Raw genomic sequence first — 17,099 nt, forward strand, 5'->3', positions numbered from 1 at the left:
GCTGTTAGGTAACCGTAAATGATGAATATCGGAAAATGTGACAATGGGTCCGAAATGGGAATTGTGAAGGTTAACTCCGCAACACTTCGCCACAGCGCCCACCTATCCTCCTGTCGGCAATCTCCTTGTCTCCAGCTTTCCAACGAGCCCTTATTCGTCCCATTTGGTCTGTAGTTCTTGAGATGTGGCCATTGACAGGTGCTGTCAAGACCACATGAGAGTCTACTCCATGCTGAACCATCTGGGTATGGGATTGCCATTCTGGGAAATGCTCCGGGGGTGAAGAGGGATGGTAGAGCATCACTATCGGGTAGAAAATGGCTGGGTTGTATGTGTGGTTATGGAGATCTGGAGAGGGGGTGAAATTGGCAGTGTGGTTGGGCATGGGAATTTTGCTTGGGGTTGTCAGGAACAATGGGGAAAATAAGGAAAAATAAGGAATGAGTTTATGGAGTGTTGGATAGTAATGGAATGAGCATTGGGAGCGTCAGAGGGTATGTGGTGTATGTTGGTGGCCAAATTCCGCAGAATCTGACTTTTTGCGGTGCACGGTGTAGGAGAAATAACGGTCACACTATGGAAACCCATTATGGAAATATGCCAGATAAATCACAAAACCCCATACGACAAGTAGATATGAGAAAATAGAAGGACCTGAATTTTAATGAATTTTTACGAATTTTTACGAATTATTATGACCATACGCAATAAATTGAAAGAAAGAAAATTAGCAAAAATACTTTAAGCTTAGCATCAACAAGACGGAATTCTTGGGGGAGTTTATAGCAAATATTAAACAAAGCATTAGGACACTCGACCAAGATTTGACTATTAAAACAATCAGAGAACCTCCACAGAAACTACTTTCCCACATCTGCACATGTAGCCAAGGATGGAAGTGCCATGGAATGAGGATTCCTCAGGAACTAATGCAAAATTCAAAGTCGTGTCTATAATAGGAAATGTAAATGTCCCCCAAACGAACCCAATGAAAGCAATTACAGGGAAAACTACCCATAAACGACGGAGATATGACTAAAACTCCTGCAGAATGAGGATAACATTTAAAAAGCAAGCACGAAGACTAACCAGCAACGACCGAGACGAGCTTAATATCCCATTGAAAAGGAAGGGATCTAATCTTAATCCACCCAAATTTTCATAATAAAAGGATCATGCATTAATGAGATATCCAATAATGGGAATAGCGACATCAAAAGTCCGAGCTCAGGGAAAAGATGATGTTTACGTAGGATCCGTAATTAAAACATACAACGAAATTTACACGGAAATTATGAAAAATAGGGAACTATAGTTATGCAAATTTTCAGCCCAAATGGTCCAGCCGTTGTGAAGTTATACCCATGACGGGAATATAGAAATCCGCATCATGTTTAATGACATGTGAGGGTGGTGATGCAAAGGGAACCGGCCATCGGAACTGAGATCCGCACTTTGGCAGATCCGAAGACCAATTTCCGTCCAAATAAGGAAGAGCCTGGTCAAAACAAAGCATGGAAAGTGCAAAACAACCTTAGATCATGAGGGAAAAATCTGAAATAAATCACAGAAGCCCATATGAAAGATATAGACACCCACGCATACCATAAATCCTGAACAATTAAATGGAAACAGCGCCCGCATACGAACGACTATGGGAACGATGCATGTGATTACCAAATGTGCGTGCGAACTTTTGCTAACTCAACGAATACCAGGAAATAAAACACAACTTTAGTACCATTGGAAAGGTGGGAATAAATGAAAATTTATGATACCAAGAACGTGAGAAACCATCCAGAAATGAATGAGATACAAGGACATGAAGTTAGAAACCTGAAAATGCGTGGGAAGACAGCTTCAAGAGGTCCAGAGCCCTAAATAAAACAAATAAAAATATGATATCTTCAAGGACGACCTACTATAACAACGAACAATACATATGGAGGATTAGGATGTGATAATACAAAGGGGAATCAGGGAAGATGAACGAAATTCATGAAAACCACTAAACTATGACTGTCAGGGGACGACTCCCAGGTCCCCATGACCCTCCCCTATGGCCCACAGCCTCAGGTCTGGCCAGCCCTATCCAGGGCACAATCTACTGTGGGTAAGAAGATGTAATAGATAGGAAGGCAAGTAAGATACAACTTGCCTACTGTGGGTAAGAAGATGAGAAGGAAGCTAAGTTCTCATCTTCCCACAGTGGCCACCATATCAGGAAAACTTCCAGGGATACCCAGAAGTCACATGAAGGAGTAGGAACTGGGCCCAGAGCATGCGGTGCGTAGAGCGTGCACGCATGTGGGAAGCATGGCAGGTGGAAGCGGGTCCAGATGCGGGTCCAGGTCCGGGCTAGTCAGGGTGTGTGCCCTGACAATGATGGACCATGGTGGGAATTTTAGGGAACGATATTCTAATGAAGTGGAGAGCTACAATACATTCGTTTGAGTAATTCTTGACTAGTAGCAACTTTTTCTTTTGGTTTTAAACCTGAATAATTCACTCATTTACCATTTCAAGTCTCATTTTAACTAAATGTCGCTGAATAAAAATGGAATAAATCAGCTGAAGGTCTCAGTGCAGCTGTACGCATAGTAATGCAAAGTTTGAATTCAGAATCACTGAGTCATAGCAAATTTAATGGTATATATGAGGGATTTGAAATAGGTAACTGCGACAAATGCAGCACAGTCAAGTTCTAATTAACCATTAAAATAGCTTAGGCAAGGGAGGACAATAAGGATTCTAGGCGCAGTCTGACCGCAGTAGAACTATAGCATGAAAATTTCATTTTTTATTCAGTTTGAGAAAAAATACACTGTAAATAAATCCTGTAAATACGAGGTAGAGCATGAAAAAGGAAGGCAACCCAAGGAGTATAAAAGGGAGACCCTTTCTGTGACTTTTCACCCCCCTTAGAGAAGTAAGAAAATAGAGTATTATTTTTCTCACACATGTCTGGTTGTCACTCCAGTGCGAAAAAGTGATATACAGTTAAGATTGCCACTGTAGTAAAAGGCAGCAATTAAGGAGAGAAATATTAAGTAGATATTTCAACAGGAGAGCTGGTTAACACTCCAGATTTCAAAGTGTAAACACAAAACAGTTATTTTGCTACTGTTAAAACAGGCAATAAAATAAGACAAAAATAAAACAAACTCAAGGGACACTCCAGACACAATCCAAATCCATTAACTGAGTAGAATCTTTGAAACTTCACCAAGTAGAAGATTTAATTCAAGTTAGATTCCAAATCAAACAACTCTACACTGAATTACACCTAGACAAATTAAGAAATTTCAACAAAGAAACAGCTCCACAGGGCCCAGTTTATCTGTAAGTCAATTCCCAGAAACTTTAGACTAACCCATAAAAATATAATTAGCCAAAACACTCGGATTGGTACTATATTTCCAACAAATAATGCTAGTACACTTCCCCATCCTAACTAAAGAACCAGGGAACAGCTTGGTGGTGGTCTCATTTGAGCCTCCCAACTGACCTTCCTTCGTTCTCTCCTTCAACAGTGAAGGAGCGGAGCTGGATCACCTTATGTAACCAGTTTCCTATGTCCAATAACAATATTAGAGTTTGTGCTGATCTGCATACTGACCGTGTTTTGGTTGCCAAATATATAATTGTTCACTGTCTAAACAACAATAAACACCCCCCAACGATCTCACCTTTTGTATAGATTGTCTATGGATTAAATTCTATATTGACTTTACTATGATTTCTAGTCAATATTACACCTAGATTTACCACTTTTCAGTAGGACATGATTTTCCTGATAATTTACTGAAGGAAAACTACTAATGAAATAATTCCGCAATAATTGTTACTCAATACAGGAGTGACCAAACTGCTCTTTCTATCGCTTGGAGTGCGTGCTAGTTATCTAGCAGGTTCAGGATTGCTCACTTTTCTTCTGTGGTGTGATAACTGAGAGATTATTCAATTAAGAAGTCCCTCCACCAAATTCTCACTAATTCTCACTATGACACTTTTGTTCAGCTGTGTCTAACTGACCCTAACTCACGCTTAGAGTGACATGTTAGTTTTATATTAGCTAACAACTAATATTTGCTTTTATCTTTTGGAGCAAACGAACCAACCACTGGTGAGGAGAATTAAACTTTTATTTCTACCTGAGGTTTGAGAGGGGGCAGAAGCGGCGGCCTTTTATGCTTTTCAGAGGCCTCTCTACTCCCACGCCTTGCACTAGTTACATGTGCTACATTTGTATTATAGATAGTTCTAGAATGATATAGGGGCTTGGGCTGTGTAAGCTTAATAATGGACTTAGGACATGACTCAGCAATAAGTAATTCAGTTCTTTGTTTTTTGGGCCGATCTTAGCGGGGTCTTGTGGCGCTGAAGCTATGATCTACACTGCCTTAATTACGAACGGTTATCTTTAGAAATGACTCGGCTATAAAGGAACTTTCTAGACTGTTCTCTAATTGACCCCTTTTTGTGAAGCCACATCATTACTAATGTTCTAGAGCTTTCCCAATTAATTAACTGATCCGTGGACTTCTGAATCACTTCATGCTTATGATACAAAATCCAGATCATCAATCATTCCTTTGTTCCGATTTTCTTGAGCTTAAAATCAAAAGATTTTGATGAATCATGGGAAAATATACAAGATCCGGTTTTTTAGCATTTTCTCCTCTTCTGATGCGATCAAAAACTGTCCGCCCGCGCCGGGGAATACTCTGTCATATGGTATTTGGTCTGCCAGACTTCCGGGCGCCAATATATTTCCCTTGAGTCACATTACTTTTTATAAAAATTAGCAAATAAATATATATGAATTATAAGGTGTTTCGCCGTTTGAGCGATTTCTCCGTCAGTTTTGAAGCTTTTAAAATGAAACAAAACCGTGGATAAAGTTTAGAAACAGTCCTTTCAGATGGTCAAAATATTACAGTCAAAAGTTTACTGGTTCCCGAGATATTTACATTTCCTTCCCAATGTTCCTTCTTATTCTGCTGTCTATGTGCTATTTTCTTGTTGTAGGGATATATTCTTTGAATATTACACCTATGCCAGGTTCTAGGCATGCTTGTAGTAGATTAAATCTCATGCTACATGGGTGTAGATAATTTATAATGATCCTCTAATGTCTGTCCAGTCTCATAAAGATCATGAGATCTGTTAAACATCTGAACTTGTCACCTGTTCGTTGACTATTCTGATAGATCATTGTTTTATTCTTTGAATATTATTTCTCCTACAACGGAGTTGTCCCCACAACAACATCAGAGCTATCTGGAGGCATTCAGGAATCCATACTTAGGGAGGCATAGGTAATATATTGAATTGAGGGGGTGGTGACCATCAGGGGAGTTGGAGGTAGTTGCGGAATCTGGAGGCTCCAAGGTTAGTGATGAAGGACTGGAGGTAGTGGAGGGTGATGGCTGTGGATGGATATGACACCTTTGGCCACTTCAAATGCATGTGCAACCCAGATTGGGCAGTGATACAATATTCTTGGTCTAGCACAGGTTCATTGTGGATTCAGGTCAAAAGAACAGGCCATTCATCCAACCAGAAAAGGTGTCAGGGCACACACACCCTGACTAGCCCGGACCCGGACCCACATGTGTGCTCCACCCCACACGCTCCATGCACCACATGCTCCGGGCCCGGTTCCTATTCCTCATGTGACTTCCGGGTATCCCCGGAAGTTTTCCTGATATGGTGGCCACTGTGGGAAGATGAGAACTTAGCTTCCTTCTCATCTTCTTACCCACAGTAGGCAAGTGTACTGTCAGGGCAATAGCCCTGAACCCCAAGCCACATGTAATTAGATACATATAGTCACATGGGTAAGCAGGAACCTCCAGGTAACTGCTTACACACTACCATAAAATACACACATTTGTATCACTTATGGCTCTGTGTGCTGAGCCACCCCAGAGACCTCACATGTACCTACTGCTTTATCTTATACATCTTCTTACCCACAGTAGATTGTGCCTGTCAGGGACGGTACAGGAGAGGCAGCAGCGGCGGCGTAGCCCCCCAGCGCTAGCGGCCCGGGCAGTGGTGGAGTAGCGGGAATGTATAGCGAGTGGCCCTTACTCAGGCTTGTGTCCCTGTCTGGCTTCTTAGGCTGAAGCAGTAGTGATTATTGGGATGAAAGACTAAACTAAACCAAAGTAAGACACTTGCCTGAAGCAGTAGGCTGCTTCTTCAGTTTTGCTTTGGCTCGGTTTATATACAGGTGGGAATGGGTCACATGGGGGGTGCCACATCAGCCTGGGTGGAGCTGGGTTATCGTGCATGGCTCTGCAGGTGATCCCAAGTGTCAGAGGGGAGAAGTACAAATGAAGATGCACAGCATATCCAGCAGTGCAGTATCCACACAGGGTACTCAGTGCCAGACATGTCCGTGCTACATGGGTAAGGGGAGAGGTCGTCCATATAAAGAAAGAAAGGAAAGAAGGAAGACAAAGGAGAAAGGGAAAGAGGGAGAAGAAGGAAAGAGGAGCAATGGGAGGGTGCAGCGCAGAGCAGAGTGGCATCCCTGACAGTGCCCTGGATAGGGCTGGTTACACCACAGGGCTGTGGACCATAGGGGAGGGTCATGGGGACCCGGGAGTCATCCCCTGACAATGCTGCTTCAATATTGCTCCTAAGGCTGGTTACCTGCCCATATTGCTCCCACGGACAAGCACAGCCTCAGGCCTTCACCATTTCATGAGTCTGCTCTGGAGCTAGGACAAGGTACTGTTGAAGTGGCATTCCGATGCCCTTGTTGTTATGGTTACTGTACTCCACTGACCAACAACTGCCAGGGTCCTGCATGGGATACATGTGTGATGGACTGCTGGCTCATTTTGATGCATGACACCTGACCGGCCAGGCCTCTACTCTATTTACCGGAGTTAGCCAAATGTATTTTATTTCAAAAGGAAAGTGGTGGATGGGAAATTTGAAAACATGTTTGCTGTACTCCCTTGTAAAAAAATTCTTACTCCCAGTCACCATCCATGGACAGGTTTGCTCTTGCATGACATATCTGCTCTTGCACAGATGAGCTTGTCTTATACAGTGGTATCCCAAGCACTCTTATTGGACCCTATTTCCCAAATGAAACCCTGTTGGTCACCGACTTTCTCAAATTTAAGCTTCCATCACTCCAGGGAAATTTACAGATAATATCTGCATGTCTCAGTCATTGCCCACCATCCACCCAAGAATTGACAGAGAGTGACCTCCATAGCATGCTCTGCCTCCCTGCCCAGTAATCAAAAGTCTAATTTACAACTATGATCCCAATGATCTCAACCCTCCTTGCTCCATTAAAATTGGCACACATTATGTCCCTATCAACATTCTATGAATCTGGGAAGTCCTATTTCAGATACAAAGTATCCAAAAAATGTGGAAAGAATCAGAGGCGCATGTTGAAGCATTGGCAGGTTGTCAGCCTACTCACCATGTTGCTGTCATCACCACCCAAAAGCAGCTCTTATCATGCAACTGGAATGCTAGAGTCCTTGGATTTTCAAAATCAACATCGAGTTCCATTGGGGGACTGCTCCGTCACCTCACCTTCTCATGCCTTTGTCAGGGCACACCCGCCTGACCCCACTCCACCCGGTCCGACCCCACCCAATCCCACTATCCTCACCCACTGCCCCCATCCTCCCTCCTCCTTTCTCTCCTCCTTCCTTTCCCTTTTCCTTCTCCTTCTTCTCTCCTTTCTTTCTCCTTCTTTCCTTTTCTACTACACGGACGACTTCCTTGCTCGATGTACCATTAATGTGCAACACGCCCAGACCCGGACACACCAGGTGATGCCCTACACACCGGACGCCCCCAAGACCTCTTACGGAGATACCCGGGCGGGCGTGGCTGTGTGCATAGATGACGTGGCACTCCCCACATGACCTCCAACCACATGTACATAAACACAGCCTAAGTGGGAACTGAGAAGTAACCTTCTTCTCACACTTCCCACTTTAGGCAAGTAGCTTACATTCCCCTGCTAATAATAATAACACACTTCCCACTTTAGTCTAAGTGGCCAGGGACCCTTGCCTGCTTCGGGCCCGTTGTTACGCACGCCTGTGCCCCACCCTGCTGGGCCCTCAGCCCCAGGTGGTATACCCGGACGCTCTCAACCCCGGGTCGGTCCCTGACAGCCTTGTGACCACCAATATCTTGTACCATATCCAACTTCTGGAAAGGGCCTTGGATGCCAATGATGTAAAGGCTAGACTTTTCAGCCCTCTTGACATCCAGTACCTGACAGGGTGTGCCATGCAACCAGATGGAAATGGGTTGAAAAGATATTGCCATGACCGTACCTGCAAAACTCTCCACCAATTTGGCTCTGAGCTTTCATCTGGATCCATTTCTCAATTTGGTGGAATTACCCACACTAACAACCACTGGACTGCATTTGTCATCTCCTCTAGGGAATCGACCATCTTCATCGCTGATTCCTTACACTGGCCAATGGGGAACAATGGGCCACCTGCCAGAGTCAAGGAGGCAGCCGCTACTCTTCAGTGGTGGCTCAACGCATTGTATTTGAGTTCAAATCAATCAGTCTCTCCATTCCGGATTGTGAGGCTGCCAATTGCTTACCAGAAGGACTTCTTCTCATGCAGCATCTTTGCACTCAATGCACTGATGCACCATTTCATTCCATCCCAATACTCCCTCAGCACCGGCAATGATATGGTGATGATATGCATCAAGCTTCTTGTGTCAATCCTTGATCATCATGCTGCACATGTAAGTGAATTGAGTGCAACATTGACAAAATTGAGACTCACCACCTTATAACCAGGGAACACCTGGCCCTGAAGTGATCACACCAATAACAACAGCTGCCCCAGTGGTAGCAACCCCAGTGGCAGCCATTGGAGCAACAACAATGCCAGTCAGAGTGACAGTGCCACCAGTGGCAACAATCCCCATAGCAAAGGCCAGCCCATCAACAATGTTTACCCAAGTAGCAACAATGCCAATCAAGGTGATCGTGATGTCAGTACCAAGAATGGAGCCAATGGTGGTAGAACCTACTGTGCAGACAGGCACCCTGGCCCCGACAACCATTTTGCCCAACCCTGATGCCAAAAAACCAATTGGAAAATGGAAGCTGGACCTCACCTTTCAGGAGGGGGATGAGGGGCATGGACTGCTGCGGTTTTTCAGCCATGCAAGTCGTGAGGAATATGAGGGGCAATCATTGGTTGAACTCAAGAGAATTGCTGAAAGATCTGAAGAAGCACAGGTGCAAAGGTCACATGTGGTGGAAAAGAGGGAGGAGCAAGGGGGGTCACTTAGGGAAATATCTCACCTGATGTCCCTTTTCAGGTTTCAGCAGCTTTGAAAGGACCCCCCTCCCTATTCAATTCATTCAGGGGCTGCCAAGGTATGGCAGTTGCCATTTCAGTTAATCCAACATGCACTTGGGAATACCCCCACATTATCCAAATTCAACCTGTGTAAAATTCTCCTATGCTGCTGCCAGTCAACCATTGCCCTCAAATCCATGTGCTAATATCCCAGTCAAATGCCCTCTGTGTCCCAAGGGGGCTAACTCGGTGTGGAAGTATAATATGACAGCCCACTATGCCAAGAAATACTCACCTTTGCCACCTCCACCAAGCAGAAACTAGGAGAATGTTAGAACCGGGTGGATTTGGACGACTCCGGAGTGGAATCGGAGACTTAGCGTGGAAGGACCTTGGCCTCAGTGACTCAGGCGGAGCGCTGTGCCATTGCTGGTTGTCCTAGGGGTCCCTAATTTCGGATCTAGCAGAGGGAAAGTCTCTTGGGGGGAATTCATGTCGATTTCAGACTGAGGTTACAAGTTACTATGTACATTGTATATAAGGAGGGGTCCGGGATCAAAAGGAGCAAGGGTAGGACAAAAGGAGACAAAGGAGATGGAAAGAGGAACAACACCAAGGGTCAAGGGTTTGACTCAATGGTGTTTCTCAAAGGAGGAATGAAGGGCCAAGGCCCAAGGAGGAATGAAGGAGGTTGGGAGTGGGGAATGGCTAGTTGACTGAATAGAAAGGAAGCGGCAGCCCAAGAGGGAGAATAGCGGAATTGAATGGAGCAATGCAATAGTTGCAAGGTCCAACATAAGTCCAGAAAGTCCGAACTTGGAAGCTAAACTCCGGAATATTGGCAAACGTAATTAAATGGAATGAGCTAACCAATACAATGGGTATAAGCGGAGGTGGGGTCAAAGTCCGAGGTCGGAGCTAATACCGGAGGTTCCGGAGACAGAGATGTGAATGGGATTCCGGAGTGGAGGTCCAGAGTTGGGAGCATAGGTTTTGCGTACTCATCTGGAAGGTGTCGAGGTTGGGGTCAGACCCGGAATGTTCCGGAGTCAGACCGAAGGTGGTGTCCGAGCCAGAGGTGGGATAACCTCTTGGGAGTTGGCAAGGAGGAGGTGACGGAAGGGAAGTAGGACTACGGAAGTCAGGTTCGGAGTTCCGGGAGCCAGAGCAGAGGTCGGGATTGTATGGATATGACAGAGAAGGAGATTTGTAGCAGCGAAGTTGGACATCTCTGATGCCCACAGCTCCCACTTTTCCCTTCAGTATGTCTCACATTATATTTTATAATGGAATTAACATGGAACTATCTACCAGTACTACAGACTTAGATGAGTCTCCACTGGAAAACTCACAACTTGTCAGTGATATTGGCAATAGCGGTCCAGATATGGATCACGACACCTTGCCAGCTTCCCCCACCCAACTCCCACATGATCCAATTACTACAGCTGCAATGCTACACATTCCCGATGTGGCTGATGCCTCTGTACAACCAGCAATATGTGCCAGTGGCTGCCCAATGCATTTCACACCCAAACAGGCTACCAGTCTGCTCATGTGTTGTACTTCTCAAGTCTCCAGCAGAGATCAAGGATGGCTCAGGTGTACTGCAGCTGGATGCGAGACTGTCTGGGTAAGTTCAGCATATGGAGAATGCAGCTGTGACTCATAAATATCCTTAGTTCCACAGGTTATGTCAAGGTCTCGATACTTACATACTGCCAAATTGGACTTGTGGGTCCCACAACAAGCAATGCAACACGAAGTGGGCACAGAAATAGAGTATAATCAAGGTGTCTTAGACCTGTATATATGATATTTGAATCAAAAATTTTGACATGGCAAAAACTTGTTTTGACACATCAAGCCAACCCCCCCTCCCTAGCTTTGGTTTTGGTATTTCCCAAAGTGACACCCCTTGGGAGGAGAGGAGTCGGACATTGGCTCACAAATGACAGCACTGACACCGAGTGAAGGTGGTGGCAAGCAAAGTGGAGGTGGCAGTGAGCAAAGCAGAGGTGGTGGCAAGTAGGGAGAAGGTGGAGAATGTCAGTTTGCTGAGATCACCACTGTTTCTAACAAGGAGAAATTGTTTAGTGCACACCTGACAACCAGAATGCGATCTCAATTCCCATTGCTGAGATGTCATGGCCCAAGTGCCAGATTCAGGAATGGCTGCAGGAGCACAAGCACCAGAAAACCATCCATAAATCTACAAATGTGGTTGGGCCTCCTGCACAAAGGGTGCGTGAATTGGCTAAGGTGTTAGAGACTGGATGTGAGATGAAGGAAATGTCTCCATGGTGGAGGGCTTCAGCCTCAGCAACTCAGACCAGGAGTGCTGTGCCTAGTTACACATCTGTGCCCTAATTTACTTACTGGCAGCGAGAACTAAAAAGGGGGATTAACTCTAGTCAATGTTATCACTAGGGTGTAACCTATCTACAAGTTATATATATATAGTTACAGTGAGGGCGGGCCTGTGAATGGTGGGACCAAGTGGAGTGGAGCTAATGGAGTTAAACGTTAGCTGACTGAATATTACCAACAAGTCGGGTTACAGGGTTAGCGGAATGGCGGGCTATAACCCAGAAATGGAAAGGAGGGATAGGCCCAAAGGTAGACTTGCAGGGCAAGCAAGTGAATTGCCCAGCGGGGGTGGGAGTGTGCTAGTGGATGTCGGAACTGTTTGGAGGCCTTTGGGGATCCGTACTTAGGGAAGGTAATATATTGAATTGAGGGGGTGGTGACCATTGAGGGAGTTGGAGGTGATTGTGGAATACAGGGGCTCTGAGGTTAGTGACAAAGGAGTGGAGGTAGTCCAGAAGGATTGGAGGTAGTGGAGGGCAATGGCCATAGGTGGATATGACACGTCCTTCCTCTATTCCCTCCACCTCCACCTCCGCTGTGGTTGTGAAGCCTCCTGAAGAAGTCTGAAGGATGCCCTGTGGCCAAACCGGACCTCTCTTCAAAACTTGGTGAAAATGGCAAGCTAATGCTGGAAGAGTGTAAGCACCGTTTCAATGGGAATCTTTGTATGTTTTGTGGCATATGGTCAAGGACTGCCCAAAATCATCCTCTCATGCTTCTAAGGCACAAATTGCCCAAACTGTGCATTCTATGGCTCCTCCTGTAGAGCCAAAAAATTAGTTCACAACTCTGTGGACTCAGCACGAACCCGGGGTTGCATTACTCCCTTGCATGCTATCAAAGAGGTTTGCTTGAGTGCTGCCTCAATATCTGAAACATCCTCCCTCATCATTCCCATTTCTTTTGTTTGTTTTTCTTCTTCTCTTTTGTTTGAAAATGGTCTATTTTCTCCTCCTCCTTCTCTCCCTTCTGTTGTTGATCCAGGAAAACTGTTTTCTCCAAATGGTCTACCTCCTTCATCATCTGTTGCTCCAATTCCTCTGTCCTCACTTCCTTTTTCTCCTTTGCCTGTTACTTCTGTCCCTCCCAATAATAAAAACACCCCCGATGAGCAATACCAAGCTCTTGTTGTTCAGGATCGTCGGATTGTTTCATTGACAAAAAGTTCATGACTAAGAACAACCTGTCGACCTATCCAGTTTTACCTTTGTCTCTCCGCTTGTTTGATGGGACCACAAATTCCGTCATCACTAAAGCAGTAGACATTAAACTCCATTTTGCTTCCGGTAACATCACCCAGATGAGTTTCTATGTCACCTCATTGGATGGTACTTGTTCCATGGTTCTAGGACACAACTGGCTCACCTGCCACAATCCATTGATTGACTGGGTAAAGAGCAGTATCTCATTCTGAACCTCCAAACATACCAGTCCTACCTCCACACACCCCTCCATCACATCTGGAACTCATTCCACCTGTCGACTCCCCTACCCCGATTATACTGATTGCATTTGACTGCCAGGCTCCCTCCATCGAGTTCATTAGCCACTCCACATTCGCAAAGTTGTGCAAACTCAAAGGTTCTACTTCATATAGCCTGAGCACACTCCCAATAGAAGCTAAGCTCCATGCTGCTTCTTCAGCCTCCGAAGCTGTCAACCTTTCGGCCATTCCAGAGCAGTACCATGATTTTGTGGATGTGTTTAGCAAGAGCAAAGCCTCCATACTAGCGCTGCATCATGAATACAACTTGAAGATTGACCTGGAGGAAGGCACATCACCACCCCTAGGAACCCTTTACTCCCTCTCTCCCCTGGAACTTGAAGCTCTTCATGTGTTCTTGGAGGAACACTTGGCTTCCAGTTTCATCCGCCCTGCTACATCCTCCCATTGTCAGGGCACACCCACCTGACCCAGTTCCCCGCTACCCACTCCTTCCCTACTTCCTCTTCCCTTTTCTCTTCCTTTTGTTCTCCCTCCTTTCTCTTTTCTTTTCTTTCTTTCCTCACTTATTACATGGACGACTTCCCTCCTATCAGTGTACCATTGGCCCGGCTACAGTACAACACACCCAGACCTGCCGGGCAGCCTCCCACACACTGGGTGCTCCTGGGATCTCTTGTGGAGATACCTGGATGGACATGGCTGTGTGTGCAGATGACATGACCTTAACTACATGTATATAAACACAGCCTAAGTGGAACTGAGAAGCAACCTTCTTCTCACACTTCCCACTTTAGGCAAGTAGGTTACATTCCCCTTGATAATAATAATAACACACTTCCCAATCCTTGTCTGCTTCGGGCCCATTGTTATGCATGCCTGTGCCACACCCTACCGGGCCCTCAGCCCCAGGCGATATACCCAGACGCTCTCAACCCCGGGTCAGTCCCTGACACCCATGCAGCACCAGTTCTCTTTGTCCACAAGAAGGATGGTTCACTCTGCCTTTGCGTCGACTTCCAAGGATTGAACAAGATCACAAAGAAGGATCATTATCCGCTTCCCCACATATCAGACCTCCTTGATGCTCCTAGCCATGCCAAGTCTACACTAAGCTTGACCTCCACCATGCATACCACTTGGTCCATATTGCTGCAGGCGATGAGTGGAAGACTTCTTTTCACACTCACTATGGATCCTACAGTAACTTGCAAAAAGTGTAATGGTGGTTCATGAACTGTCATGGAAGTCATGACATTTCATGAATGGTCACCAAACTTCATGAAGCAGCATAAAGTGTCATACACAGTCATGCTGGTTCATGACAAACCATCATGGAATTTCATGAGATGTCATGAACTTACATGGGGGGTCATGATTGCTCATGACTTAAGTGGTTCTTCCAGGCAGGTGTTGAGTGGTTACATGCCTGTCTATGAAGTGTCATGAAGTGTCATGAGCCTTCATGGGGCTTCATAAAGGATCATGGACCCTCATGGACCCTCATGGACCCTCATGGACCTCCATGAATCACTATGAGTCTTCCCAAGAATCATTGTGATTGATCATAAATTAGGATTCTTGGTACAACAATGACAATTGGGGGCATAATGGTTAATTACATGTTACCCTTAAGTTGAAAGTGATATGAAAGCATCACATAAGAAAGTCATGAATTCCATCTGTCAGAGTGTGCATGTGCAGAGGTATGGGTGGAAGCAAGTGGTGTGTCTGGAAGTGCTGTTTAGTGTTGGCAGAATGGGATTGCAGCCTCAGCAACTCAAGGGGAGTGCTGTGCCCTGAGCTTGAAATCTGGGGGAGTTCCCTTATTTGTGGAGCAGAGACTTACAGTGGACTTTGAGCAAACTTGTGGATGGAGCAGGCCTGTTGGAGATAGGGCAAAACTCAGTGGGGACTGTCAGGGTTCAGCACCCTGCCCTAGGGTGCCCCAGACTCCCCAACCACTCCCTTCCTCCCATTCCTTGATTGTTGCCCTGTTGTTGCTTCTGTGTGTTGTGTATCCATGCACATGGGTAGTATGGGAACTTTCTGAGCAAGCAGCTTGCCCAGAATCTTCCCACACTCTGGGCACTGCCACCTGGATGTTCCCTCCAGGTCATATTATACAACTCTAGGAACTGTATAGTTGTGGGCATGTGACCCATCCCTTTATATAGCAACCATGTGGGGAGATGAGACCTTTACCCTTCTTCTCATCTCATGCCCCACATAGTGTGAGGAGGTCAGGGAGCCCCCAAGTCCAAGGCCAAGCCCTGACAGGGACAGACTCAGAGGGGGGGAAGCCCCCTTTTTGCAGAAGTTGAGACTCTGCCAAACAGGGGGGGTTGCTCTAGTTGATTTCAGACTAAGGTCCCTGAAAGTATTTACAAGGTATAAATAAGGGAGAGAAATCATGGGAAGGGCCAGTTGGTCCAGTGCAGAAATGAGTGGGGATTGTTAAATTGAATCAAGGACAAGAACCCAGGTAATGGGATGTGAAAAATGAATAAGTAAACAAATCAAGTGCCAATATTGGTGAGTTAAGTGAATAGATAAATGTATTAGGTACTTACACCAGGTTCCCCCCACTACACCTGAAATACAGGATAGCCTAGAGCATGTGGCACAATGCTCCCACTGAGTCATTGGGACCAACATCCCAACCCCTGACACCTGGCAATGGAGTAACCTATCAGCTAAGTGATCACTCACAATGCCATACTCCACTCCACTTCCCATGAATACCCTTGAACACTGTTTCTGACACCAAGCAGCAAAGGTGGCTGGGGGAAAAGTGGAGTTCAGTGCAGTGCCAACACAAGTCCATGAGTTGGAGGTTGATCAGTCAGTGCTGAAGGTCTGTCACATAAGTGCTTGTGACATCTCATGCATATTCATGCATGCTGATGACTCATCATACATGTTCATGGAGCATTATGAATGTCCATGATGCATCATGGGACATTATAGCATTTTACATGATGGGGGAAGGTCAAAATAAACATATGACACTCCATGACACTCCATGACCTTTCATGATCTGTCATGAAAGGTCATGAAGGTTCATGAACTGTTGTTTGAGCAAGACATGACGACGCGCAGGTATGCATATCATGCCCATATCGGCTATCCAATATGATACCCTTTTACCATGTGTTTCATGTTTCACTGTTGATTGTCTTCCACATGTAGCGCTGTCGCGTATCTCATTTTCTTATCACTTTTGTCTGATATCTGTGTTATTACTTTAACTACTTATACCGCTGTGCGGTTACAATATCAAGTTGGTTGTTCCCTGTTATCCGAGTGTCCCCGCTGAGAGCTACATAACAACATGAACACTCATGAATATCATGACCATTCATGAACCTCCATGAGGCATCATGTCATATTGTGTCACCAGCAGTCATGAACCTTGTCAGCACATGACGGTTCATGACAGTTCATGAAATTTGGTGACAGTTCATGACAATTTGTCATGAACTGTCATGAAATCCAAAATTTTCAATGTAAAAAATGTCTGATTCAATTCAATTGTCATGACATGTCATGACTCCTCATGATTTCATGACACAGGATTACACTTTTGGAGAGTACCTTGGATCCTATGAATGGCTAGTCATGCTGTTTGGTCTGACTAATGCCCCTGCGGCTTTCCAACGATTCGTCAACATGATCTTTGCTGACCTCTTGGACGTTTCCATGGTTGTGTATCTGGATGATATCCTCACTTACTCTGAGGACAATGCTTCTCACTAGGAGCATGTCTGTGAGGTTCTGTGAGGGACAGCTCGAGGGAGGCAGAGGTAGCGGCCTAGCACTCAGCGCTAGCAGCCCAGATGGCAGCAGGGTGGTAAGACCATATAGTGGGCAGCCCTCACTCAGGCTTACATCCCTGTGTGGCTTCTTAGGCTGAAGCGGGAAATGTATTGTTATTAGGGTGGGAAGCTAGA

The 17,099-nt window shown here is 45.5% G+C and overlaps 1 protein-coding gene across 1 annotated transcript; it reads left to right on the top strand.

The window, feature by feature from the left end:
• Positions 1-8,286: 8,286 nt before the first annotated feature.
• On the top strand, positions 8,287-9,367 carry EI90DRAFT_3019303 (uncharacterized protein; the record flags this gene model as incomplete). The annotated part of the gene is made up of 2 exons (XM_039057344.1): positions 8,287-8,766; positions 8,822-9,367. 2 exons carry the CDS (start codon positions 8,287-8,289, stop codon positions 9,365-9,367), a joined length of 1,026 nt encoding a protein of 341 aa, XP_038911968.1.
• Between the last annotated feature and the right edge of the window lie 7,732 nt (positions 9,368-17,099).

The sequence above is a fragment of the Cantharellus anzutake genome (genome assembly GCF_015039405.1).
Source record: "Cantharellus anzutake strain C23 chromosome Unknown EI90scaffold_56, whole genome shotgun sequence".
Classification (NCBI taxonomy): domain Eukaryota; kingdom Fungi; phylum Basidiomycota; class Agaricomycetes; order Cantharellales; family Hydnaceae; genus Cantharellus; species Cantharellus anzutake.